Below are 24,769 nucleotides of genomic sequence, written 5' to 3' on the forward strand. Positions count from 1 at the left end.
CTGGTTTTACACCCGTAGGAAACCCTAAGCAGTACCCTGCAATCAACAACTTACAAACTAAACTTCAATATTTTCATGTAAGTATCATTTCCTATAATTGCGAAAAGATCAAATTTGACATAAAAAACTTTACCTCAACCCAAGGATGAATTTCAACTTGCTTCCACCAACGATCCGCTCCGACAGATTTGGAGAGAACTTCTTTAGGAGCGTCGTGGTAGCCTCAGATCGTCGATCTGACAAACGATGGAACCAAAATTGAAGAGAGAGGAGAGAGAAACCGAAGGGAGAGAGAGAGGGAGTGATTTTTCTTAATTTCTGCGTTTAAATCTGGGTTTTGGGTTATTTATAGGGTTGGATTCGTCGACGAAACATGTCACCTCGTCGACGAGTCTTGTAGAAAGTTCGTCGATGAACCTGTACCTTTGTTGACAAATTTCAGATTTCCCCAAAATCCTCTCTCGGTATCTTCTCGTTGATGAAACTTGTCTTTGTCGATGAGACCCTCTTATACCCTCGTCGACGAATCCCGTTGTTCGTCGACGAGGACCTGAAAAATTTTCTTAGTCATTGCATCTCAAAGTGCAACATCGTCGACGAACGCTGTTCTTCAACAAAGTCTGATGCCTCATTCTGTTTCTGTTTCCATTTCACTTCCTCTCTATTATTTAAATATCATTATTCTTCGAGTCATTACAAAAACACTCTTGTTTAAGTAGCCAGCCTATCATTTACCTACATTCATTCACGAAACACTTTTATTAGCTTTCATTCAAATAACAGTAGAAATTGTAATCAATTCATTAAAGCCATGGCAAGCAAGCAGTAAACATTAAAGTAAACGTAATTCATTAACAACATTTCCGTTGACATTGTGTGCTTAGCAAGAGAGGTAAGTAGGCTAAATACGTTGACAAAAGCTAGTGAATTTTACAATGACTGATAAACACTCATCCTCCTCAAAAGAGGTTTATATGTAATTATCATCCTAATAGTATGAAACATTAAAGTGATCGAGAAATCATACTGCTTTATTTGGCATACAAAGACAGTACTAATAGAAAATAACCATACACTAATATTTACATGTTATAAACCCATTTAAAGCACACAAGACAAGCAATTACATGTAAGTGTAATGCCTTGAATAAGCTTAACTTGTGACCAGGTGAAGTTGTTAAGTGTCGCGGAGAGTTGTTAAGAGGCAGTGCTAATAAACACCGCTCAATATCACCAAATGATGGGACCTCGTTGGGTAAAATTGAGGATCACTCATCCATGCAGTGTCTCTCACCCACTCCTGATTTTTTCCCGGAAATAGTCTAATGAGCACCGCAGGGTACAAATCACACGCCACCTGTCCTCAACGCCTCCAAACGCAACGCCCTCGTCTCTTCTATATAACCACACCACTCCCACGCCACTCCAACCCCACCCCACTCCACGCTCGGCGTTAGAATCTATACAGTCGCCCCTGCAAATTTCTAAACAGATCAGATCGCGAACGAAGCAAAGCTCAAATGGGTTTGAAGGTATGATCACGATTTCCCCGTTTTTTCTAGTTTTCAATTTTCAATCTGTTCCATGCTTTGGTTTCATTGCTTTTTCTCGATTTCTGTTTCTGCTTGATCTGTTTGTATTTTACTGTGTTTTTGAGAAGTGTTTTTCTTGCTTTTTTTTGCCAAAAAAGTTTGAACTGGTCCTTGGGCCCTGAGAAAGGAAGAAAAGAACTTTCGAGACGCTTGAGCATGTTCTACAGGATTGCGTCAGATCTAGGCAGCATGAATGAGCTAGGAATGCGTTGAAAGTTGAAACCTTCTTTTCTTTTGATCTCTTGCATTTCTTATAGTTCGAAATACTAAATGAGTGTTATTGAGTATTGCGAGTGTTTTTAGATAGCTTTGTTCAAAGAAATAATAATAATCCTATCTGTTTGGTTTATTTTTATCTTGTCTATTGAATTTTGATATGTGATTCATAGTTTTGATTTGTGAATCATAGTTTACGACTATAAGCCCTGTTTCATTCGTTGGAAAATGGTTATTTCTGGGTTCTGTTTATCTGGGCGGAATTCCCAAGGCCATATAGTTTAAAGGATTTAATTGGCGTTAGATTGCTTAAATGACTTTTTGGAGACTCCGAAATAATGATTTCCTGCGGATTGATCCAGGTTAACCTTATTTGGAACCTGTGCTAGGTAGTATTGCAGCTATTGCTAGCGCATTCAACTTATATTTCATTTGTTTAACTTGCTTGTGCAGTAAAACTGGATTGAAACCCAGCCCTCTTACATTTCTGTTCAGTTTTTCAGCGATGGACTTTAAGCCCTGTTTCATTCAATGGAAAATGGTAATTCCTGGGTTCTGTTTATATGGGCAGAATTCCCAAGACGATATAATTTAAAGGATTTAATTGGCGTCAGATTGCTTAAATGACTTTTTGGAGACTCCATTAAAGATTTCCTGCGGATTGATCTTGATTAACCTTATTTGGAACCTGTGCTAGGTACTAGGTAGTATTGCTAGCGCATTCAACTTATCTTTCACTTATTTAACTTGCTTGTGCAGTAAAACTGGATTGAAACTCAACCCTCTTACATTTCTGTTCAGTTTTTTAGCGATGGTCTTTGGTTTTACTTTTTAAATCTATCAAAAACTGGTTTTTTGTTTTGGTTTTAAATGAAAAGCAAATATATATTTAAATATATAAATTTTATTTATTTTTTTAAATTTTTTGTTGAATTCGATATTCATTTTTATTTATTATTATCATCACTATTTGCTTTTATATTGTTTATTAATTTGTTAATATTTTAGAGAGAAATTTTGAGGGTGGTGGTGTGATTTGGAATAACACTGAACCAGCTGACTGACGGTTGGTGTTTTGAAAAAAAAATAATAATTATTGGTTCGGGTCGGTTCTCAGATCTAGAAACCGATCAGTTCGATTAAATGTCTAGTTTTGTCCATTGGGCAAAATCGAACTAATTAAATCCCTAGTATAGAATAGGCAGCTAGTGGCCTTGGGTAGTTAGTGTGCAACTGCCAACTGGTCGAGCATTAAAAATGAATAAGATAGGTTGTTCAATTAGTATAATGTCTTTTTCATTCATCAGAGAACTTGTTTTGAGTTGTATTTTGGGCCACAAAGTCTGCAACAGGCTGGTCGCTTTGGAGAGCTTTGACCTTGCCCCTAGGTTCACTATAATAAAAAAAACCATCTCTAATTCATAAATAAGTGATTGAAATAACAGAGGACCAAAAGAGTGGGATGATTTAGGGAGCTTTGACCAAGCTCCTAGCTTCACTTGGTTATTAGTTTGGTGCTTAATTCTTTCTTACTACTGAGGGCAAAAGAATCTGCACCTGAATGGTTCTACTGGAAAAACAGTTATAGATGATAGAGGCAAAATATGGTTAGTGGGGTTTATATCATTTTGGTTGGTCCATTGTTTGGATTGGTCCATTTGTATGGATTAAGTTTATTTTCAGTAGATTTTGTTTTGATGTAACTCTGTCATCTCTTTTGACTATATTTTTGGTAGCAAATGTTGAACAATATTTTAGCCTGCTGGATTCATGATACTATACACTAATTGCTAAAATAAAATACAGATGATCTTTCTATAGGTGTTTCATTGTAGGTTTCAAGATGCTGAATGATTTATGGTATTTTAACATATCTTAGAAATTCAAGGCCCATTATGCCCACATTTGGAGCAATGGGATTGGACCAGGATATGATGGTTATACGAGGAAGTGTGCATCCTCAGATATTTAATTCTGAAAGTATTTCATAGGAGTTTGTAAACAAAGTCCGGGTTGGATAGAAGATTTAATGCAGTGTTGAGTTCATTATTTTTCAGAGTTCTAGTTACATGTATTTTTAAAAAAAATGAAAAACCTTTCCTAATGAAGTTTTTGCATAATTAATTGAGTGCAGCTTTTCTTCTTATACTACAAGAAGATTGATGCTTTTAGGAACTAGAGGACTGTTCAAGACCCAGCTGTCTCACAAATACCATGAACTCTGTTAACATTATTTGTAAAATGTCACTCTGCCACTATGGATCCACTTTGGGGATGTTGTTAGCATATGAAACTACGTAAGAAATATCTTGAATAGTCTTAACACTCATTATTGAGAATTAGTTTCTTGATCTGGAGCTGTTAATGGTGTGAGGTCCTAACTGTTGAATGACAACTTTGTCAGCCATATATGCAACACATTTTAATGGCAATAAATTTGAATTGAAAAACTCATTTTCAGCAGACTTCATATTTAGCTGAGCATCTGTTGTTTTTCCTCTGCTTTTAGAAATTCTACTATTATATTGATACTGTACTTGGATGGTGTTATGGTTTTGCAGGAGGAATTTGAGGAGCATGCTGAGCTAGCTAAGACACTGCCTGAGAATACCACAAATGAGAACAAACTTATTCTCTATGGGCTGTATAAACAAGCCACTGTTGGACCAGTGAACACTGGTCAGTGTCTGGATCAACTAAATGATATTTTAGGAACGACAGTGATGGCCTTTACCATTAGTTGAATCACTTAGTGCGGTCCATCTTACATTTTTCTTGCTGTGTGGAATACATTTACATTGCTGAAAAGGGGTCCATTTGTATCAGAGCCTCTCCAGTTTTATACATGTAGAGCCCTTTCATCAATGCTATTGAATTCAAGTAGCTAGAATTGAATTGCATAGATGCAGAGGCTGCATAATATGAAACAAAATGAAGCTCCATGTGACCTTAGTAGGCAACCTCTCAATCATTCTCAACCATGTAACATGTAAGCATACCGTCACATGAGGAACCAAACCAATCACCAAAGCTGTGGATCCTCAAAAAATTCTAAAGAGTACTGCTTTTTAAATATGTGCTCTCAACTAAAAAGCAATATAGATGGACTTAAATTCTGTTTTTACCTTTTGCGTATTTGCAAATGATTTGATATCTCTTGCTGTTTGGTTCTGAAATGCAGCTCGTCCTGGTATTTTTAATATGAAGGACAGAGCAAAATGGGATGCATGGAAGGCAGTTGAAGGTATGAAATTGAAAACCCAATTCTAAAACATGTATTTGCTTTTAAGCAGAGCAGTTTTTTGGTCTTTCTATAAAAAATCTGTTTTCTTGAATTTTACGGACTACAAGCTAAAGTCTCCTGACTCTGGCAGGAAAATCCAAGGAGGAGGCTATGAGTGATTATATCACCAAGGTCAAGCAGTTGAAGGAAGAAGCTGCATCTGCTTGATGGGATGGCAACCTCTATTGCTCTATGACAACCTCTATTGCTCTGCTCGGGTTTGTCTTCGAAACAGTTACAGACAACTGATAAGAAAAATAAATGTATTTCTACTGATAAGAAAAAAATAAATGTATTTAGTTTATCTGTTGCACATTTCTAAAAATATTTATGTTTTGTTTGCTTGAATTAGCAGTAGCAAGTACTTTCTCTTATTGTGTAGCAAATACTTTCCCTGAATACAATCATATAAAAGTGCAACGAAATCATTATGCTAAAATACATCCCTTCAAAAGAAAATGTTTGGAGAATATTAGAATGCCTCGGGGTTTACTAAGTAGGGCTATTGCCAGACAACAACCTAAGGTGATCGGTAAGTCTGTATCACTTTGTTAATAGGGTTTCTTCCAAAGGGGATGGCTTACAAAGATAACCCTACTTGCCAGAAAAGAGCGATACATCACAGCTCCAATCTGACAAGTTGTAGAGATGGTTCCCACTGCCCACAACTCAATATTGGAGGTGGATTGGGATCAAGGATGGGAAAGGAAAACAAAAACAAAGAAAATAAGATGTGGAGTGATTTGTTAGGGTTGAATGCCACCATGTGCGAGATTGGGACCATATTCTCCTTGAGTGATATCTTCAACTGTGCTGGCATGGCTCATACAGCATAACATTCATTACATTACCATCACCAACCTTACTTGCAGGATCTCCATGCAGTGTTGTAGCAAGAACCAACAATCCACTGATCTGATTACCTATTGAGAAGAACTCAGGATGAGGGGCCTGAACCAAATTCATAATTTGACAAATCCACGAGTTACCGACCAGAGAACTGAGTGAATGATGCAGTGGCATTGGATGAAGACCCAGTACATGTGGATGTGTCTCCTCGAATTCTTTGATATGAATCAACAAAGATAGGTCGAGTTTGGGGTGTTCGACCTAAAGAACCCTTGCTTAATAGAAGGACTACTACTTCTGACATTGTTGGCCTCAAAGCTACTGATGACTGAGTGCACATCAGAGCAATCTCTATGACTCTCTTGACATCTTCTGCTTTGTACTCATTTGGGTCTAAGCTCTTATCAACCAGCCCTATGTGCATGTCCTTCTCATAGAGTTTCCATGCCTATTATTATCCATCATGCAAAAAAAAAAAAAAAAGGATTAATAAATTAAAGGATCATAATTCTAGTAGATAAATTCCAAGTGAATCTGTAATGCATTAAAAATGCAAATGCAGAGTTGATTTCTCCAACAATGTAGAGGGAGATGAGTTGCAAGCAATTACCCTTTCAAGAAGGTATTCAGATTCAGGATCAAGCTTTGACTCGTTGCTTTTTCTGCCACTAATGGTTTCGAGGATGACAACACCATAACCATAGGTATCAACCTTCTCGGATAACTGTCCATGAATTGCATACTCAGGCGCAGTGTAACCCCTAATAGGCTAATACATGAAAATTAGTTATCACAAAGGTGGTTATTGTTATTCAAGGATGGCAATAAGTTCATAATATATTTTTACAGCATTCAAGTGAACCATAAATAGTTTATGAATTACTAGAGTATGGCATTCTAGATTTTTGATGTATATATTATTTCTGTGTGACTTTTGAGCATCTTAAGCGCAACTGTACTCAGAACTTGTATGTCTAATAATATAGAAGACAACTGATTTGATTCAATTTGCTTTCGGGATCTAAATAGACTGTATTACCCATCCCAAATAAACAAATTCTTACAATTTATTTTAAAGATGAAGAATAATACTGGATGAAGAAGTATTGGGCTATCATTCTTCTGCAGATACTGTGCAATTCATTAGGTCAAAATGATTCACTTATAATACGTGATGCCAAGTGATTTTTCCATTCTTCTTCCCCTTGTTCGGAGAGGGTGTACGATGAAATTTATATGACTTCAAAAGAGTTTGAACAGCAACAAACGAAAACATAAGTGGTGCATCGAAAGAGAGGGAAAGATTGCTTTCAAAAGCAGGAAACAAGGATCCAAAACAGTAACTAGACAGACCATTACTTAGGATCTATTTGAATTAAGGATGTTGTTTGAGTAAGGAAAAAGAAACGAAAACAAGAAGAAAATTCAGATTCCACTATTCTCTTTATATCAAATACCATTAAAAATGAAAAATTGCTATAATATGATCAAAAATTAAGGAAAAACAAATGTTAAAGACGTGTAAAATTAAGATTTTGTTCTTTCTCACTTAATAACCAAACATAAAAGGGTGGACATATATTCGTCTCCTTTTCCTAATATTTTCCAAGCTCAAAACTAACTTTACTAAAGTTTGTCTTAGCCAAACAACTTGCACATGGAAACATGATTTCTATTTTCTCGTGGGGTCAAGGGAAAAAAATACCAATGTTGCTTTTGACAATTTAAATTTCAAGCCTTAAATTTAGGTTTGTATGACTTTTGTACAAACTCATTTTAAAGTTTTTATACAATTTCTTATCCAAGTCCCAAGCAAATCTCGATCTAAGACCCAAAATCAGAATTCTCAAACACAACTAAGGAGACAGCTGACAGCCATTATTAATGCATGAAATGCAAATTTATCAACCATGAAAGGTTTTCAGTGCATCATGTTTATTATGACTTACAGTGTGCCAGCAAATTTGGTACTTAGATGACTTTGATCCTCAGGCATCAGCCTTGCCAACCCAAAATCTGCAATCTTGGCTTGGAAATCATCATCCAGAAGAATGTTTCTTGACTTTATGTCTCTGTGTATTATGCGGACATGGAATTCCTCATGCAGATAGGCCAGACCCCTTGCCATGCCAACAATTATATCAAAACGCTGTTCCCAGTTGAGACCCCCGTCTTTCACCTGTTAAATGCACAAGAATTTTAGGCAGAACATAAGAGTGTGGCAATGAATTCTTAAAATTTTTCCATACCAAAAAAAAAAAATAAAATCAATCCCAGTTTGCTTTCATTCACTGATTCAAGAAAGGAACAAAAAAAGGCTAACAATAATCATAATAATCACAATAATAATAACAATATAGGTTGAGGTGGTCAGAAAAGGTTATGATCTTGTTTGATTGACTTGACAGAAAATTGACAGAAAATATGACACTTGAAATAGGAGAGATGGCCAAAGAAAACACCATGGATTCATATATGCCAAACTTAATAAGGTTAAATTAAAGCTTACTTAACAAGTCAAGTTTTTTCAATAGCGTCTGGACAGTTTAAAAGTCAAAACTCAAATGACAATTGCTACAACAATAGAAGGCTATCTCTGAAATTTCTTCTGATGAGCTCATAGTTCCATTGCCAGCAATATTAAAATGGAAGAAACTACCTAAAACAACTACAACTGTGATTATATCATATTATATGATCAAATCCCTATAGTGACGAGTACATATGGTATTGTTAAGCTGAAGATTTGATCCCAAAAACAAAGCAAAAGGAATAATTAATATTGCTAGTAAAACTTGTTCCCTGTAAATGAAAGATTATGAAGCAACTATGCTTGAATAACTCAACATTTACCTTGGATCTCCCAATCAATGTTTCTCATATAACTTGGACACAGCAAAATGTGACGCTATATTCAAAATCTGAAGTTTTGCCAATTTGTCATCTATTTGCATGCTTATGATTGGAAAAAATGAGCTTGACCTACCGAATAAAAATTTATCAAGGCTACTATTTGCCATGTATTCATAGACAAGCAGCAATTCCGGCCCTTTGCTACAATACCCAAGAAGACGGATGAGTTTACGATGATGAACATTACTTATAAGCTTGACTTCTTTCTCGTGATCTGCCTTTGTCTTGCTGGATTGGCTTATAGTGAGTTTTTTCACTGCAACTATTTTCCCATTTTTAAGAATGCCCTGTTAAAGAAATGAAATGGTACAGAGTGATCGCTCGCCCATTAAACTATCCAACAAAGTACTAGACAGAAAATGGATTAGAAATGCTGAATGGCAAACGTGATGCATAGTGAATTTTGCAATGCAGACGAAGTAAGGCTGTGGGAACCAATGCAAAGGAAATCCATCTGATGAGGCTTATCATTCTTGTGGACTCCACAGCCACAATTTGGCTATCATTATCAACAACAGAAAAAGAGCATAGTGGTAGATGTGCTTTCATAATTTTGATGAAACACCCAAGCACTATCATTATCAACAACAGAAAAAGAGCATAGTGGTAGATGTGCTTTCATAATTTTGATGAAACACCCAAGCAATCACCCCCTTCTCCAACCCCAAAAATAATAAAATAATAATAGTGTGGAGAAGAAGAACAAGAGGCGAATGTCACCTTGAATACACCACCAAAACCTCCTTCTCCTAGTTTGTTTTCTTCACTGAAGTTTTTCGTTGCAGATTTCAAATCCTTATAACTGTAATTCACTGGGCCTCGCAACTCAGTTGCACCTAATATATCACCTTGGAGAAAAAGAGCAGCTGCAATTTGTTAATGTTTGCAAAAAACTAGAAAGGAAAACGAGAAAATATGAACGTAGTCTAAAGGGGTTAACCAAATAAGAAGAAGAAGATGATGATGATGAAGAAATTGTCCATTTTGGAAATTAATCAGTATGGAAATATGTGGAGCAGCTACCTAAAAATTTGACATTGCATTTTCATTTAGTTTAGAAGAAAATAGAGACAGAAAACTTAGGAAAATTTTGCTTTACCTTTAATAGCTGACTTTGGCTTTCTTGACAGCCGATACCACACAAACAAAGTGAGGATAATTAAAATGAGGCCTACACCTCCTACCACTACTCCAATAATGGCTTTCTCCTTGCTTGAACCCCCTGCAGAAATTCAACATGCCCGATGAACAATTCTAGTAGCATTGCACATTATAATAATATTCGTGGATAAGTGCTTGTATGTTTGTTGGTCAAGTGCTCAAGAATGAGGAAGAGATGTTACGACCACTTCCAAAGAAGGGTGTGAGATTGGTCGTTTGGTTGTCGACGAAGAAGGATGTTTGTGAATACCTCAGAAAACACCCAGCATCAACAGCCCTACCATCTGCATTAGGAGGACAAATCTGTATGTTGCTGTATGCCACTTTCAAGCAGTCCTGGCAACCGCTCTTACTCACCGTTTCAGCACACTGTGCTACCCCATACGCTACTGCATCACCACCATCACCTACCACTCTTTTCTTAGAAGCTGCAAAGAAACCACTAATGGAAGGAGTTGCAACTTCAAGATCCATTAATAGTGCATTCACTGCAACTTCAAAAGCACTTGTCTGTGATGCAGTTCGGTTCCCACATATTGCTTCATTGCCAGGAAGAGTATAGAAGCTACTGCTCTCGTACCTCAACGACAGAATCAACCAGTAAGAAATTGAATTGACAAACTGAAAGTTAGTAGTAATTAACCAGATTTTCTGCCTCCCAAACTTCAATTCAAAGTTCGAAATTGTTAGATTACCCCCTTTATCTAAAAGATTAAATGTTAGATTGAGAGCCAAATATATATATATATATATATATATATATCAAGCCATAACACTCCCCACACATACAGCCGCACTGCACCTAAAGAAATAAATAAACCCTAAATAACACCCATTACAAGAAATGCGATAATTTTTAATAGCCAAATAATAAATATGGACACAGGATTATGACACAGGACCTCTTGACAACCATTGCTTTGATGTCATGTTAGATTACTAATTTATATAAAAAGTTAAATTATTAAACAAAAAATTAAAGCTTATTCTAGTGATGAACTAATCCCACATTCATGCAAAAGCTACTGCATCTAAATGCCAAGTAAATTAATGGGTATTTGCACAAAAAGGTTAGATGTCCAAACACGTTAGGAATATCCAGGTCACAAATATGTACCCTTTATTAGATTCACAACCAGTCAAATTCTATAATACCTACTTACTGTTAAAAAATATATAGAAGATCAACTTATAGCTCTTATTAGTATGGGAGAAAATATGTTAAATCACACACAAAAGTTAAGATGGTGAAAAAAATAAAATCTGTAAGTTGTCTTGATTTTAAATTTGTGCAACAAATGACTGCCATTAAAGCTGTGGTACCTAAAATAAGTTTGTGCAACAAATGACTGCGTTAAAGCTATGGTACCTAAAATAAGAATGGCATGAGTGAAATAATTATGCAAGTGGCGACCCAATTCAAGGATTAAGAATTTTGATGGAAAAGGAAAGGAAAGAATAATAGGAAAAAAAAAAATTCATTTTTTATTATATTTTCTTTCTATAAAAAAAAAAAAAACAAAAAAGGAGAATTTATTCTAATATAATTTAAAATTAAGAAAAATCAAATATTCTCAGGGGGACCGAAATATGTGCAGGAGATTTGATCCATTAGACATAAGGGAATTCTATATATTAACGGCAAAAAGGTACACGAGTCAAGTTAAACTCAACTTTAAGATGAGATCCTGCTTGAAAAATACGAAAGAATACATTTTTCATGTTTCGTATCAAAGAAAGTATGTTTCTCTCTTTAAGCACTTATAATTAAATGTCATTGCCTCTCATGTGCATAAACCTATGATTGGTAGATCTAAGAAGTCCCAAGAGAGAGAGACCTAATTCTAAAATATGAAAAAGAAAATCTAACTTTGCGGTGCATATATCATAGAGACCTTCTTTTACTCTTAATAGAAGAAATGTGCATTTTATCTAATTAATTATAAGTTACGAATTCATGCAATACATGTGATATTATTTATTTTATTCTTTGTTCGAGTTTCTTAATAATATAATCGGGTTGTTCCTTTTAAAAATAATCGTAATAGTAAGTTACTACCAACTAAATAAAATAGCGACCAATTCATTAAATTTCATCAATTGCCTATCATTATGACCATTTCTCTATATTATTGACGTCACCATGTGCCCTTGAGTATGCAAATTACGAAAAACTAAAAATTAAAAGAAAAAATAAAAGCTTGTTCATACTCAATAAGGAAAAAAATAAAATTGAGGGAGATTTTTTTAATTAGTTTTTAGGTTTTTAGGTCATTAAAATATGAATCAAGTTGAGGTCATCAATTGGTCAGGCTACATAAATTAAAATTTACTTTTAAAAAATGGAAATTACTCTTCCAAATTTAAAAATAGCTTTTAACACATAAAACATAATTTTTTTTTTTTTTCCAAAATTAGTTTTCAAATTTTAATTATGCAAAAAAGTGGTATTTTGAATATAAGTGTTATGATATTATGATTATTTTAGTTTTATCGAAAAATAAATCAATGGTTTGATTCAATCAACAACTAGAAATGTTTAAACTTTTTCTTCAAAAATTAACCCAAAAAAAATCAAATTGAAAATTTACACAACTAAGCTCTTTAAAATAACTATAAAATAACCAACTCAAACATAAATAATGCTGAAAATTGAAATGGCTCATAATAGAGGAAACTCGAGAGTAATGAAAATAACTAGAAAGCCTAGTTAGAGCAACTCAAGTGGTAAGGGCGACTTGTGACTTAGGTGATCCCAATGTCACATCTTCGATTTCCCCTTGAGGCATTATGCCGACGAATTATCAGTAGTGCATCAATGAGTGGATGACTTTCACTTCCCTGGATTTGGTGCCGCACCATAGTGTCCAAAATGGTGCAATGGTGGCTCGAGCTTCCGGGTTATCAAAAAATGAAAACAATTGAGAGTGGTTGCATGTGTTATCTTTCTAATTTTTATTACTAAAATTTGAAGAATTATAAGGACACTTCTATAACTCCAAATATTATTTCTTCATATTATTAAAAGAAAATAAATGAGGCTGAAAGAGGAGAGGATATTAAAGTTCCCTAATCTCATTTTATTTGAAAAAAAAAAAAGGAAAAAAAATATAGCACCATATTTGAGAGCCCAAATCTTAAACTTAAATAAAATAAATATAAAATTATGCTAAATTTGAGAGCAAGTTCAAATTTAAAAGTTAAAATTCGTACATCCAAACACAACCTATGGATAACAAATAGTGTAAGGGCATTTAAGAATAATTGTAAATAGTTATAAGGATATTTTGGTTCCACTTCCACATGCAGCTTCTCTTCTTCTCTTCTTCTGCCGCACTCGCCAACTAGGGTGACAACCAACCCTTCTGAATCTAACCGGTGGCGATTCAACACCATCAACACCGACAATCTTTTACTTATTTTTTGTTTTTTCTTTAACGCTTGCAGTAATTTATGAACTAATTATTTAAATAATGATTGACCAGCGAGCGGTACCTGAGGAAGCACCATCGCAGATGACGCGAGCGCCGTTCGCGGGCGAGCAGTTGCGGATTCGGGCCTCCGCCGCCGCGAAGCACGCGAGGCAGTCCACGGCGGAGAGGTACTTCTGGCACTGCACCATCGCGTACACGGGGTCCGAGTTCCCCCACCGCTCCGCCGTCGCTAACCGCCTGTCGCCGCCGTCTGCCGCCAGCTTGCTCCTGAGGTCCGAGAATGTGCCGTTCAGGTTGGCGAAGAAGTTCGGGAGGTTCGTGGCGTTGTACTGGTTGCACCCCGCGTTCAGAAGATTGGCCTGCGGGTCGGAGCGCGCGGAACTCGCCAGCACCGCCATGGCCGCGACGGCGGCAGCGAACCAAAACTCCGCCGTCGGCCTCATCGCCGCCGTCAATGTTGATGGGATGGGACTGAATCCGACATTGGGGTGTGTAGAAAATGGAGAGATTTTTGGAATAGGATGTGGGTGAGACGAGAAGAAGATGAAGTTTGGTTGCAGAGGGATGCGAGCTTGGGCTGTGCTCTAATGGTGATTAGAAGGAAGAGGGAAGAAAAACATGAATGCCGACAAATTTTTGACATCAATTGCGGACTAGGAATTCGATATATATAATATGGCTGCTTGAGATCCCATGATTCGAGACCTTCCTGCGGAAGAGATTTGAAAAGCTTTAAAGTTTGAAGCCGGGCTTATACCGACTGTCAAGCAGCCCACCGCCAGAGTAGTTTTGATTTTTCAAGTCCGCAACATTTATTTATTAATTTAATTGATATTTTATAATAAAAACAAACTTTTGGAATGCCTGTTGATTCATTTTATGGATGAACATTTTTTGAAATTTAATCGTAAATCAATGCATAGAAAGTTGTAAGATGGAGCAAATCTCACATTAAATTAGAAAAATTGTGGTGGCCAAGCAAATATACATCATATTTTTCATGTGATTGATCCATCAAATTTTTATAGGGTTGCAAAAACAAAAATATGTGTGATATTTTTGAGCAGATTTCAATTGAAATCCTACAAATCATTTTTGACTCCATAGAAAAAACATTTGTTGGAAATATAATAGATGGGATAAATAAAATGTGAATCCTTATTAGAAGCCCAGGTGTGGAAGGATCATGTTCTTAAATTCAATTTCGTGCTTACGAAGAAAATATCTTGCTATATATGGTCATTGTGTGTACCATTTTCAGGATTACTCAACTGACATGATTTTGTATGATGCCATTTAGTTACCATCAAAATGTAAATCCTAAGAAAAAAAATAAAAGATATAGTTGTTTTAAAGAGGAGAAATGAAGAGAAAGTTTCTTAGGTATGAAACTGGATCACGCCTTATATGGACAAAATTAAGACTAATTTCCAGCATAATAAATACAAAATCATTATTTAAAAAAAAAAAAACAATTTTTTTTTTCAAAAACAATAAAAAAGGAATTTTTTTTTGAAAAAAATATAAAAAAAAAGTTGGCGCGTCACTTAACCAAACAATGTTGTTTTGGTGCATGAAGAATTTTTTTTTTTTTTTTTTAAAAAAAGGGAAACAACACCATTTTGGCGCGTTCCCCCGGTCTTCTTCCTCCTTTGCTTCCACCGTGCGTCACTGGCTACCCTCGCTAAAGGGGACTAAAGAAAAAGTCAAAGAACAGAGGATTTGTTCTGAAAAAAAATAATTTTTCTTATTTCAATGAATGACAACGTGAGCACTAGGCCATACAATGAGAAGAATTGAAAAGGAGTTACATCATACAATTGTTAATCAAATAGATATTATGAATCACATAAAATCAGCTATGTTAGCATATACTTAGTAGATTTTGCAATTGATATCGGATCTTTAATAAATATTCAAATAAGAGGATCCTCAGCTGATTTAGTAATAGCCAAAATCATTGACAATTTGATGAAACAGTTGACGGTGTGCTTAAATCTAAATTTAAGATCTAAAATGCATGCTTTGGAACACAACATTAGATTAGTTTATAGGAGATTTGCACAATGACTCAATGAGGTATTAGCATTGCGTGGGGAAGGGGATGCAGCGAATAAATCCAGTCGGGGACACGTGTCCATTAGCATGCTTTACTGTTTCGTAAACAAGCATTATTGCTCTACTTGAAATAAAACTCTAAACAGTGATTGTAGGGTTTGCAGAGAAGGGAAATGAGAAGATTCATAGAGAAAAAGGTCATGAAGTGGCATGAGCAAGTCTGTATCTTTTCAAGTCTTAATGAGAAAATATTAGAATTAAGTAAAATATGTTAGTCAAATGGACATGAAATTGGTCATTTGTTTGGTAGCTGAGAAAATCATGGAAAATAAAATATGGCCTAGGCACTTTCATCAGTGATCTCGTGCATGAACCATTTTTTTCACTTTTTTTTTTTTTCTTTTCTACAGTGACATTGCAGCCCATATGTCCAGATGAATCCCTAATTTGTGTAACATCTTAGCATTCCTACGGATTTTCAAAACTAGAAATTTGAAGCATAGATGGAGGGAGGGTGATTGTGGTTACATGGATAATATTTACATTTACCTATTCACTTGTTAGACGAATCTAACTTAGAATTTGACTTTATCTGTGCAATATTTTAATTAAGGACTGATGGAGATGTCAACCCAATCATTATTACTTTAACATTCATTTTATCATAATTATCGGTGTTCATGGTTTTTTTTTTTGAAAAAATTTTAATGAAAATTCAACAACATGTCATCTGTAAATTAGACATTTTCCCATAAAACCTATACGTGATAGGTTCAAATAGATCATTTATAAGAAATTCAAGGCACACAAGAACCTATATGCACTACCAACATGCAATACACATCAACTGCATCCGCCATGCAGGAGGCATTCTAAACTAGTATACAATCATGTAGCATTCAACAATTCACGACAGTAATACATGTATCCATTAAATTCAGAATATAAATAGTAGAGAATAATGGATATTATTGAGTTCAGTGTAGTATTATTATTCATCTAGGCATTTGGACATGAACGTTATGAGATGATGAGAGCATTTAATTTAAATAATTGTGAAAATGATGCTCCCTCTGAGTTATGTATATATTCAACTTATGCCTTTTTCAAATTTTCAAATCCTTAGCCAAGTGTTTATAATATTTTCAATGATTTCGGCTCGGCAATGAATGCTTTAGGCTTACCGGATCAAAAATATATAAATGAATGCTTATTTAAATGAACTAAGCCTATATTACCTCATTTCTTATGATTCCTAACTTTCACTCATCCTTTCAAAAATATTTTAACATTGAAGCTTATCATAATGATCGGTGTACATGGTTTTCTTTTTTTTTTTTGGAAAAATTTTAACAAAAATTCGGCAGCATGCCATCTGTAAATTAGATATTTTCCTATAAAACTTGTTTCTAATAGGTTCAAATAGATAATTTATAAGAAGTTCAAGGCACACGAGAACCTATATCCACTACTAACATGCAATACACATCAACTGCATTCGCCATGTAAGAGGCATTCTAGACTAGCATTCAATCATGTAGCATTCAACAATTCACGACAGTAATACATGTATCCATTAAATTCAGAAAATAAATAGCAGATAACAGTGGACAATATTGAGTTCAGTGTAGTATTGTTATTCATCTAAGCATTTGGACATGAACGTTATGAGATGATGAGAGCATTTAATTTAAATAATTATGAAAATGATGCTACCTTTGAGTTATGTATATATTCAACTTAGGCCTTTTTCAAATTTTCAAATCCTTAGCCAAGTGTTTATAATATTTTCAATGATTTCGGCTCGACAATGAATGCTTTAGGCTTATCAGACCAAAAACATATAAATGAATGCTTATTTGAATGAACTAAGCCTATATTACCTCATTTCTTAAGATTCCTAACTTTCACTCATCATTTCAAAAATATTTTAGCATTGAAGCTTATCATAATGATCGGTGTACATAGTTTTCTTTTTTTTCTTTGGAAAAATTTTAACAAAAATTCGGCAGCATGCCATCTGTAAATTAGATATTTTCCTATAAAACTTGCTCCTAATAGGTTCAAATAGATAATTTATAAGAAGTTCAAGGCACACGAGAACCTATATCCACTACCAACATGCAATACACATCAACTGCATTCGCTATGTAAGAGGCATTCTAGACTAGCATGCAATCATGTAGCATTCAACAATTCACGACAATAATACATGTATTCATTAAATTTAGAATATCCAACAAGTAAAGCTATCATCCGTAAAAGATGAATAGCTATCATATGAAAATTTCCCAACTGAACAAGAGATACAACTATAATAACAATATAAAAAAAAAATGTACGCATTATGCAACCATATCAAGTAATTAGAAATGACAACATCCAAATGCAGGATGAATCCATAAGGAGGATGCATTTAGAAGGAGCACATATCCAAAACGACGGTCCGTTTAAAAGGAAACCGCATCGAAAATGTAACGACCTCAAAATTCATACCATTATATATCCATATCCATACCTAGGCAGCGGAAACAAATATCATGCAACCATTCACATATTTACTATGCAATACCAGAATTCTATATATATACAAACCATGGTCACAAAAAAAATACCCTTCCAGCTTCATCTACTCAGAAATATACAGCTCTATCAATAACTCACCCTATAAGCAGGGTAATCTAACTACTTTCTATCTGCGAGCCTGATCTGCTTTTTTAGCTGGCTCACCTGAAAAATGGTAAAGTAATGGGGTGAGTCGACGTTCAGTAAGTGGAAATATGTTATTACTAGTGTGTGGCAGCTAATTTAAGAATACTTTTAAAACATCAACTTAATTGTAATGCAACAATCTGTAAAAGTACATCTTTCAAGCATGTCTATCTTTCTTAAATTAAAATATACTGTATCGCCTGTATTTTCTACTTTCATACTGATAATATCATACTATATTCATTATATACTGTAAACTGTATACATATATTTAAATGTACTTATTCCTTGAGACTCTGTACGTCATGATTTGACCCCTCATGATAGGATTGTGCGGCCCGTAGGCGGGACTCTATCTGGTCGGCCCTTTAGATAAGTCAATATACTCTACACTACCTCAGCCCGGCTAAATTGCATCCTCTCCTAGGCGCGGGACTGGCTGCTACCTCATCTAACTGGCTCCCTCTACCCAGCGTACTGGGGAGTTACATCCTCTTCGAGCATAGTTAGACGGTACCCACACGCTATCTAAGATATGTGGTTGCACTCTATCTATATATAGCAACGGTACCGTGCTCTGTTAACTGTATCTGTATTGTGTCTGTCTATAATCTTTCCAAAGGGATCTGATACTATACATATCTATGTATAAATAAATATATATATATATATATATATTCTTTTATTGTTTTCGCCATATTCCAAAATTACCATAATGCTATCTTTATGTACTGTATATATATATATATATATATATATTTATATATATTTATATATATATATATATATTGTATACTGCATCCGTAGCATCTTGATACTACCTTTGTATCTTTGTTTGTATATTCTGTCTATATACTCTGTCTATATACTTTGTATGTTATGGTAATAGGAACATGGCATGCTAAAACTCTGCGTGTACTGTTCTATAGAAAACTGTAATATAAATACTGATCCGGATAAAACTATATGCGTGTATACATATACATGTATCTATTTGTTTCATGAAATTGTTCATAAGAATACTGTATATGCATGTAAATCTCTCTGTATAGTCTCTGTGAATATATCTATATCTACACTTCTATATTCTGTATAATTTCATATACTGAGAAGAATCATATAAACTGTACATACTATCTACTTCCATGCATTCCGTATAGTATGATATATGTATTATAAAAGCTATATAGATTACTTCATCTCATGAAAATTACTTAGGCCACACAATCATTTAAACTCATATTTGATAAAAATTGTATAATAAACTAGCATAAATATACATCTATAAAATTGCTGTTAACTTTGTTAAAGCTTCTAGCATAGCATATTTCCCTTACCTTAACTTTGGAAAGCCCCTATATAATGCTGGCTTTATACCCGTAGGATTCCTAATTCAACATCCTGAAAACACAATATCCCAGAACAAAATATTAGTATTTTTCCGCCTACATCATTTCTTATAACTGTCACAAGGCCAAAAACTGGATAAAAGATCTTACTCTGAATTTGGGATGAAATTCAACTTTGTTTTCCCGACGATCTGCTCTAACAAACTTGTAGAGAAATTTTCCAGGAGCGTCGTGGTAGCTTTGGACCTACTGGTGGGCTGGAATCGAAGAGAGAAGGGAGAGGATTCGTAAAGAGAGAGAGGAGAGAGAGTGGAGCGCTGAAAAATGGATAAAAATCCCGATTTTCAAATATTTATACTGCCAGATTCATCGACGAGACACGTCATCTCATCGACGAGTCCTTCATTAAATTCGTCGACGAGTCCCTGTATTCGTTAACGAAATTCAGGCTGCTCCATACCCCCTCTCGGTATTTTCTCATGGACGATGCCTTGTATTTGTCGACGAATTTCCTTATATACTCGTCGATGAAGCCTACTGCCTCCTTCTATTTTTGTTTCCATTTTCCTCTCTCTTTAACATTTGAATATCAATATTTTCTAGGTCGTTACAGAAAACGATGGAACTTTCACAAGGATGATGCATCCAAAAAGTGCAACACTGATGGAACTTTCTGAAACAAGAAAGATTAAAAAATAATATTATTCTCAAGACATATTTGTTTGTACTATTAATTTTTTGTAGTAATCATGCAAACTATCTATAACTACATAATATAAAAATTGCCCCAAATATAAGACTTTAGTTCTTCCTTGAATTTGTACTTTTCCTAGAGAATACATGTAATGCTATCTCCCCTCCACCCCCAAAAAAATTGGACCCCATTATTGTCACCCCCTAACACTCAACTTAATGGGTTTTAGCGTCCAAGTTAGAATAATGTATGAAGCTCTTCAGAGTAGCTAGTATGAGTATTCGTTAATCATTAAAAATTTCACTATATTATAACACAAAAAAAATCATAAAATACTTTTGCACAAGTACTATGTTAAGCTATAAGTACCATACATACCTTCTAATAAGAGGAGCCACCCACATCATCTGGTCAATATTGGCGCATTATTTCTTTGAACCGTTTGCCTATCCATTATGGCTTGCATATGGGCTTGAAAGCTGGAGACCGTGTCTCTTAGTTGCGTGTTTTCCATTTCCATCATTTGCATCCGTCGAGCCATCTCCTGTTTATCATACTTGGCCTCTCGACGCAGTCGTTCCATCTTTGCACGAGTCGCTGCACCTATGGATGATGATGCGGTTGGGGCGATGTATCCACTTGCAAGACCTTTCACCTAGCCCCCCGCTCATTGCCCAAGCACTTGGGAAGTGATCTCGAAATCTGTCATGTGCTGACTCCCCTCTAAAACAGGTGCATCCCTCAGCTTGACCATTCGTGCCTAATTTTAGTCATGAAAATAATAAAAAGGAATAAGTAAGACTAAAATTGTGATGTTTTGAATAAAGTAATAAACTAAATCTTTTGTTTCACTTACATGTCTGTCCCGTGCACTCTCGCACCACTCCCCCGATTGCCGTTGGTGTGTTCTCTGATAAAGATCCGGCAGTGGCTCCTCTGCGCCAGTTTTGAGATCACGCTACATTATCATATAAGACATCATTAGTATTATGTCTTGTAATGGTCAGATAGTTCTATATATAGAAATTACCTGGCGATGATTTACGAATAGCCTCGATCCATCGCAATGCGTCATAGGGAGTTTGCTGTGGTTCGCAGCATTTGTTTCACATATGGCCTATATGGAAGATGTAATGACAGTTTATTAGCGACATCATTGTGAAAAATTAGTGATTATAATACAAACACATCACCTGATAGCGTGGGTTGTGGAAATGGCGACACACCACCTCCTAATCGTATAGCCATGCTTCTGCTTCATCTCCCATTGCTCGAAAATGGGAGCTCATTTTTGAGCGATAGCTCTTAAATTTATTGCACAATTGGACATTGACCGCCCTCCTCACATGGTCATCCTCGAGGATGTCGATATCAAACTCCTCTTGCATATATAGGTAATACAATTACAATGTTAGACGGTTGTTAATTGGCTAGTATATTAAAAGTAAAAAAAAACATTTAAATTAAAAACAACTTTATAGGGTTTGGGAACTTGCCAAAATGCGCATGTAAAGAACCATGCGCTGCTCCCGAGTCACCTACGGCTAGCTGAATGCAGTGTCTGGAGCATACTGTTGGCATATAATGCCGAGCTTCTTCGTCCACGTGGTGCACCAATCATTTAGCGGGGTGGTGTATCCTGGAGGAATGTCGATCTGAATCCATTGTTTTGTCCTATCCAGGTGCTTTTTCAGCGGCATGTTCTTCATTACACCACGGCCTGACCTAACCGTGGACGTAGATGCTGAAAGCAGAGTTAATTTAAGAAGAACATTATAATCATACACGTGAATAACTATCATCAATAGTTGACATGTAAATAAATTAATCGTATCCATACCAACACTGCTAATTACGGTCGGCAACTCACCCTGCGTATAAGTCACATAAGTGGTATCCATGTCTGGCTGAGGTGCCGGTGGCTCAGATAATGGTGACGCCGCATTAGGACCAATGGGCTCCGTTGGTCTCGAGGATGTCCAATCATCCTCATGCGATGTACTCATGTGCTTGAAAGGAAGTCTCCAATGTCGGCCTCCTGGTGCTATATCTACAAATTAGTAGACAAGTAAATATAAGAAGTACGAATATTAGATGGATGCATCATACATATATTTTAAGTTATTTACACATGTCAGATACATAGTGACAAAAATAACATGCTTACCCCCTATATGTCCTCAATATCGGTATCATTCTCACTTTCTAAAGTGTTTTCCTCTTCATTACAGTACTCGACCCCTGTTTCATCTTCCCTATCAGTTTCCTCATCGTCAATGAAGTGAACGTCTACAGAATGTTCAATTGTAATGTCAGCAGTCCCTACGTGTTCTGCTGTGGCACCATTCCTATGCAATGGTATAGGATCTGCGCCTTCTTCAATGACATTTGCAACAGTTTGCGCTGCTGCACTGGCAGATGGCTTATCTTCTTGGAATGCAGTCTCACTGGCACTCATCTCACCAGCTGCAACTTCTGCAATAATGTACAAACTTCGGGGAGGAATCTTTTGGGCCACATGCCATTCACCCTTCAAATTTGGTGTCTTTAATGTAAAACACTTGTTTTGCCTGCGTTGCAAGCATGAAAGGGTCATTTTGATACCAAGTCTTACTAAAATTGACACTGGTAAAGTAGGCATCGATGTTTATCCTAATCTTTTTATTATCGATGTCTCACTAGGTACACTTGAACAAGTGGACGAGTCTGTTTACTCCATAGCTAAGCTCTATAATGTCGTTTAGTACACCAAAGTAGTTAATTTCTTCATCTCCTTTTGTGTCTAGCACCACCACCCCACAATTTTGGGTTCTTCTATGCAGTTCCAGGGACTTTGTATGAAATCATTACCCATTGACAATGCAACCGCTGTAGCGGTTAACTCGTTGATCGGGGTCACATGCCAACGCGCACAAATCTTTACTTGCCGTTAGTTCTTTATTGTAATACATGACTTTCATCTATTAAATAAACAGGAGTTTAGAAGAATAAACTGTCAATAGTGAAAACATACATTGCTTCTCACTCAAGCAGTATTTATTACTTACACGACTCCCAAACCAATTGATAAATTCCTTCTTATGTCTTTCGTCAATATTTAGTTCATTTTAGGCCAGGAGTTCAGCTTTATGTTCGCTATATGCAATAGTAGTACGTGTTAATGTCAACTAAGTATATAATTATGCATATGTAAATACAATGCAGAGTAAGGAGTTTGGAACCATATACTTGATATATGGAACAGTTTCATCACAATTATTGAGGACGTAAAAATGAGCCTTTTGTAGGTCGTCCATATCAATGAAATTGTAAACTCGTGCACTGAGAGGCCGAACATTTTCTCGAAATATAGAGCTCCTGGGTTCTTCATCTTTGACATTAATAGCATGAACGTCTGCATTTCGCTCCTCACGACTAAACATTGTGTCAATATCATGTAGATACATTGAGCAAAATGCAAGACATTCACTGTCAATGTATGCTTCAATGATTGAACCTTTCGGCCGTGTTTTATTGCGCACGTACCCCTTCAAAGTGGACAAGAACCTGTGCATTTTACGTAGCATTATAGACTTGTAGACACAATAAAGAAAAATAAAACAAAAACATCTGAAGTCACGTGATCATTATACAAGGACTTTATAATTTACCTCTCAATAGAATACATCCAACAATATTGAACCGGTCTTCCAGTTATGGCCTCCCTTGGTAAATGGACGGCTAGGTGGACCATCATATCGAAGAATGCTGGTGAAAACATTTTCTCCAACTTGCATAGTATGATCACGATGTCATCCTCTAACAGTTCAAGTACGTTTATACTCAATTTTTTGGAGCACAACTGTTGAAAAAAGATTCTCAACTCAATTAGCATTGAGCGAACATATTCAATCAAGTGTCTATGAAGGAAAATGGATAGAACCCATTATAGAAGGACATGACAGTCATGACTTTCATTCCTAGAATCTTCCCTTCCTTCGTGTTTATGCATCGAACTATGTTCGATGCATATCCATCGGGGAACTTCACCGATTTTAACCATTCGAAGAATTTATTCTTCTCATTTTTTGAAAATGTGTAACAAGCCGATGGTATAAGAATTTTGTCCCCATCATGAAATAGGTGCAACTCAGGCCGTATTCCCATATCTTCCATATCCCGGTGAGCATTTGCGGTGTCCTTTGTATTCTCATTTATATCAAGCCATGTACCAATGACATTCTCACAAATGTTCTTTTCGATGTGCATGACATCCAAGTTGTGGCATAGTAGAAGATCTTTCCAGTATGACAACTCAAAGAAGATGCTTCTCTTTGTCTAATTCAACTCCAACTCAACGCGTTTTCTTTTCCTATTGGTCGGTGGTTTCCCAAATTTCACATCTCTGATCAACCTTAGCTGGTTTAATATCTCTTCCCCACTTAGTCGCTTTGGTGGCGACCTTTGTTCAGGTTTTCCATTGAAGCTTCTGACGCCATGAGTCCTCTAAGGATGTCCAATTTGTAGAA

General features: G+C 35.7%; 2 protein-coding genes across 3 annotated transcripts; one reads left to right on the forward strand and one right to left on the reverse strand.

The window, feature by feature from the left end:
- The first annotated feature begins 1,229 nt into the window (after positions 1-1,229).
- On the forward strand, positions 1,230-5,530 carry LOC131155082 (acyl-CoA-binding protein). Of its 2 annotated transcripts, XM_058108000.1 has the most exons (4): positions 1,230-1,532; positions 4,370-4,487; positions 4,990-5,052; positions 5,183-5,530. In XM_058108000.1, exons 1-4 carry the CDS (start codon positions 1,521-1,523, stop codon positions 5,257-5,259), a joined length of 270 nt encoding a protein of 89 aa, XP_057963983.1. In that variant the 5' UTR covers positions 1,230-1,520; the 3' UTR covers positions 5,260-5,530. The 2 variants fall into 2 exon arrangements, with proteins under 2 accessions (XP_057963983.1, XP_057963984.1); XM_058108001.1 differs by lacking the exon at positions 1,230-1,532 and having other exon boundaries at positions 4,358-4,487.
- On the reverse strand, positions 5,419-14,203 carry LOC131155904 (cold-responsive protein kinase 1-like). Its single transcript, XM_058109351.1, has 8 exons — positions 13,497-14,203; positions 10,200-10,594; positions 9,953-10,075; positions 9,574-9,701; positions 8,918-9,140; positions 7,890-8,112; positions 6,551-6,701; positions 5,419-6,388 (listed from the first exon to the last, which is right to left on the reverse strand). Exons 1-8 carry the CDS (start codon positions 13,889-13,891, stop codon positions 6,077-6,079), a joined length of 1,950 nt encoding a protein of 649 aa, XP_057965334.1. The 5' UTR covers positions 13,892-14,203; the 3' UTR covers positions 5,419-6,076.
- Between the last annotated feature and the right edge of the window lie 10,566 nt (positions 14,204-24,769).

The sequence above is a fragment of the Malania oleifera genome, chromosome 5, assembly GCF_029873635.1.
Source record: "Malania oleifera isolate guangnan ecotype guangnan chromosome 5, ASM2987363v1, whole genome shotgun sequence".
In the NCBI taxonomy this organism is placed as follows: Eukaryota; Viridiplantae; Streptophyta; class Magnoliopsida; order Santalales; family Ximeniaceae; genus Malania; species Malania oleifera.

Excerpts from the sequence above, each read along its gene's own strand:
- LOC131155904 (XM_058109351.1), bottom strand. The coding sequence starts at position 13,891 with ATGAGGCCGACGGCGGAGTTTTGGTTCGCTGCCGCCGTCGCGGCCATG. Across the intron at positions 10,595-13,496 it reads TCCTCAGGTACCGCTCGCTG|GTACGAGAGCAGTAGCTTCT; the intron begins GTCAATCATTAT and ends TCTGTCGTTGAG. Across the intron at positions 10,076-10,199 it reads CACACCCTTCTTTGGAAGTG|GGGGTTCAAGCAAGGAGAAA; the intron begins GTCGTAACATCT and ends GAATTTCTGCAG.
- LOC131155082 (XM_058108000.1), top strand. Across the intron at positions 4,488-4,989 it reads TGTTGGACCAGTGAACACTG|CTCGTCCTGGTATTTTTAAT; the intron begins GTCAGTGTCTGG and ends TCTGAAATGCAG. Across the intron at positions 5,053-5,182 it reads TGCATGGAAGGCAGTTGAAG|GAAAATCCAAGGAGGAGGCT; the intron begins GTATGAAATTGA and ends TGACTCTGGCAG.